Source organism: Charadrius vociferus, unplaced genomic scaffold, assembly GCF_000708025.1.
Source record: "Charadrius vociferus isolate BGI_N301 unplaced genomic scaffold, ASM70802v2 scaffold269, whole genome shotgun sequence".
In the NCBI taxonomy this organism is placed as follows: Eukaryota; Metazoa; Chordata; class Aves; order Charadriiformes; family Charadriidae; genus Charadrius; species Charadrius vociferus.
In genome coordinates, this window is record NW_009660184.1 from 1,241,846 (window position 1) to 1,244,849 (window position 3,004).

The 3,004-nt window shown below is 41.0% G+C and overlaps 1 protein-coding gene across 1 annotated transcript in view; it reads left to right on the forward strand.

The window, feature by feature from the left end:
* The first annotated feature begins 1,039 nt into the window (after positions 1–1,039).
* Positions 1,040–3,004, forward strand: part of ASAP2 (ArfGAP with SH3 domain, ankyrin repeat and PH domain 2) — a 165,003-nt gene continuing 163,038 nt past the window's right edge. Inside the window, 1 exon segment of the mRNA XM_009893265.1 lies at positions 1,040–1,045. Within this exon segment, the coding sequence (XP_009891567.1) occupies positions 1,040–1,045 (6 nt within the window).

The following is a 3,004-nucleotide window of genomic DNA, read 5'->3' on the forward strand; positions in this document are numbered from 1 at the left end:
CGGCGTGCGGAGCTCTGACCGGCGCCGAGGTGTGAGGGCGCGGGGCGGGGGCGGACGGACGGATGGATGGGGACACCTGAGGGGAAATGACACCTACTTGCGCGGGGTGGGGAAGCGGGGACAGGCTGACAGGGGAGATCCCCGAGGCAGCGGGGTGCTGGCAGCGCTGGCGGGGTCAGTGCCCCGGCGGCAGCTGTGGAGGTGGTAGCGCAGAAACCATGCGGGCGCAGGCATATGTTGGGGTAATGAAGAGTTCAGACCCCCGTTCTGCTCATAACCATCACAGGCAGCTCAGCATACGCAATGGCGGATGAGGGATGGATACACACAGGGTGTGAGGGTAGCCCTGAAGAAGTCACAAAAAATGGGTAAAAAAACCCTGTTCCTACAGCCACCCATTGACTTAAGGAAGTCTATCATAGCTATAAGCCACAGGTTTTAGTTTGTTGGTGGCCTGTTTGTTAAATACAGAAGCCTGAAAAGGTACAAGCTTTTTCAATAGGTTCAGCCCAGCAGTGCAGTTTCCTTAAAGAAACGAAGAAGCGATGTGGTGATGCTGATGGTAATAAATTGGTTTGAAGCACACCTCTTCCACCTGTCCAGTCAACACTGTCCAATGTGAAACGGAGTGAAGGCTTCACATTGGGAAGAGCAGAAAACTCTACCAGATGAGCTTAATGCAGTAAGGCTACTTATTAAATGATTCTGGTTTAGTGCCCTGCCTGCCTCTTTTACGTTGGAGCTTTCTGTTGTGTTAGTTTTTAGTTTTATCTTAAGAAATAAAAGTAACCTTAGTTGTTCTAAATGATGTGATGAAGAAGCATGTTTTATAATTATTGTATATTGTACCTCTAAACCATGCTGCGAGCAGTAGTTTACCCTCAACACAAAAATTTCACCATTTTAAGTATGTGAAACATGAAATGCCTTGTCCAGTATCATGCTAACAGTCTGAACCGTGTCTGGACTAGTGGCTAGGTGTAGTGATTTACATAGCCGTTTAAGTTCATGGTTAATGCTAATTGGTAGTAGCGGGGAAATGGAGGTAAGTGTAATTATCTGAAAACATCCATTGTTTCCCTTACTGAATTGCAGACCACACTCTGTACTTATGTTTTAGCTTGTGGTAAGGTCTTTTGTCTGCATTTAAAGAGACTGGTTAATAGGTACAAATAAGTGGTTTTAATTAGATTTCTTCACTGCATGACAGGCAATTACGATTGTGGTAGCATCTGCAGCTTCAGAAGCAATAGCATGATGTTTTTGTAGTAAAGCAGAGAGAGCTGCTTTTAGAAAGCAGGGGGAGGGGAGGAACCCCTTTTCCCAATTAATTCTGAATCAGTCCCTTAAATCTAAACCTGCACATTATATATACATGTGAGTAACTTCCTAGGAGTGCAGTGCCACTAGGCTCGGTACAGTTTGCATTACATTATACATATGTATATATGTATATATGTATATAAAGACTAAGCTCATTTTATCTGATTCTCTTTTAGTGAGGAGACATATACCTTCACACAAATCTTTGGCAATCTTAACCTAAACATTCTCGAATGAAGCCACAAAAAAGCTGCTTTAGAAAAGGCTGATAGGTAATTCTGAATCATAGTCTAGTCACAAGAAATGATTCTGGTGCATCTATATAAATCCGTGGAGGTGGTGTTACTGAGACTTCCATGAAATATTCGCAGCAAATAATTGACCTACTGAATGAACTCCTTACTTTCAATTAACGAAATGCCTGAGAACAAGCTCGTGATATCGCTGCATAAATGTCAGTTGGTTTTAAAATACAGCCCTTGATTTTCTGGTAATTTTTATTCTTTTTTCAATATATGTGTTCATGCAGTACTCAGAAAATACAAAAATATGCTTCCCCACATGACTTCTAGGATCTTAGGAGTTCATACTTGAAAGGTACATTGATCTATACTGTAAATCACAGTATCGTTATAAATAGTTTGCAGCTATGGCATTAAGTTACATAATTACATCTTTCACAAGTTTCCATTGGAGAAATGTGGTGTTTTGTGAAGATGTTCTTGTGCTCTTATTTAGGAAGGTGCGTTGGGGAAGACAACGTCAAAGAAATACATCTTGAAAACAGTGACAAAATAGTAGTCCCTTTGTAGTGACAGGGGCAATTGGTTACATGAAAGAACAAAAGGGTTCCTACCCCCCAGAGCTTAAGATCTATGTTCACAATTAAAAGTGAAGCGTACAAATGTTGCTCAAGAAGAAGGTGACAGGAAAATAAGCATTTTCTGCCATAGAAAAAATAGCCTGTCTTTGATGTCTGCTGTAAAATGTATGGTAAGGGCTTTCCTGGGCACTGCAGTAAAACTAAGTCATCTGCTTTTACTGGATTTTTGAAAGAAGATTTCATTACATATGTTTTCAGAGAACTTCCTGCCTGTGTGAGAGTACTACATTGTGTGTGGGAAGATGAAGCATTGGCTGGCAACAGGTACCATTCCACATCACATCGACACGGTAACAGTGCAGTTAGTCCTTAAAGTTAAATGATGCTGTGGAAAAGAAGGCTGGTGAGTGACACAAAGAAGCTAATGTGCCCAGAGTAGTGAATCTGTAAAATTTCACATAAGTGGGACAGTCTTCAATAAACATTATTTACTGTCCTACTGGTTTAAATATTTGCATGTAAGTGAACAAGAAGTGGTACTTCCACAAGGAAATTCTTTCTGCCAAAGGCTGTCAGTCAAAATGCAGGGGGATGCGTTGATTTAAATAATCCCTGGAGAGTGGCTAAGCATAGCATGAACTACTTCTGATGTTCTGCGATTAAGTTTTTATGGTCCCATAAGTGCTCATAGTTCTTAGGTATAAAAATAATCACAAAGGCATCTCTCAGCCCTACAGAGATTACTTAATCTGTCAGAGTGATTTAACAAACACTAGAGGTTTCCTGTGAACTTTGTTTATTTGACTGACAATTTAAGATATTCAGGTGCTTACAATATCAGTCTTCCCATATGACATT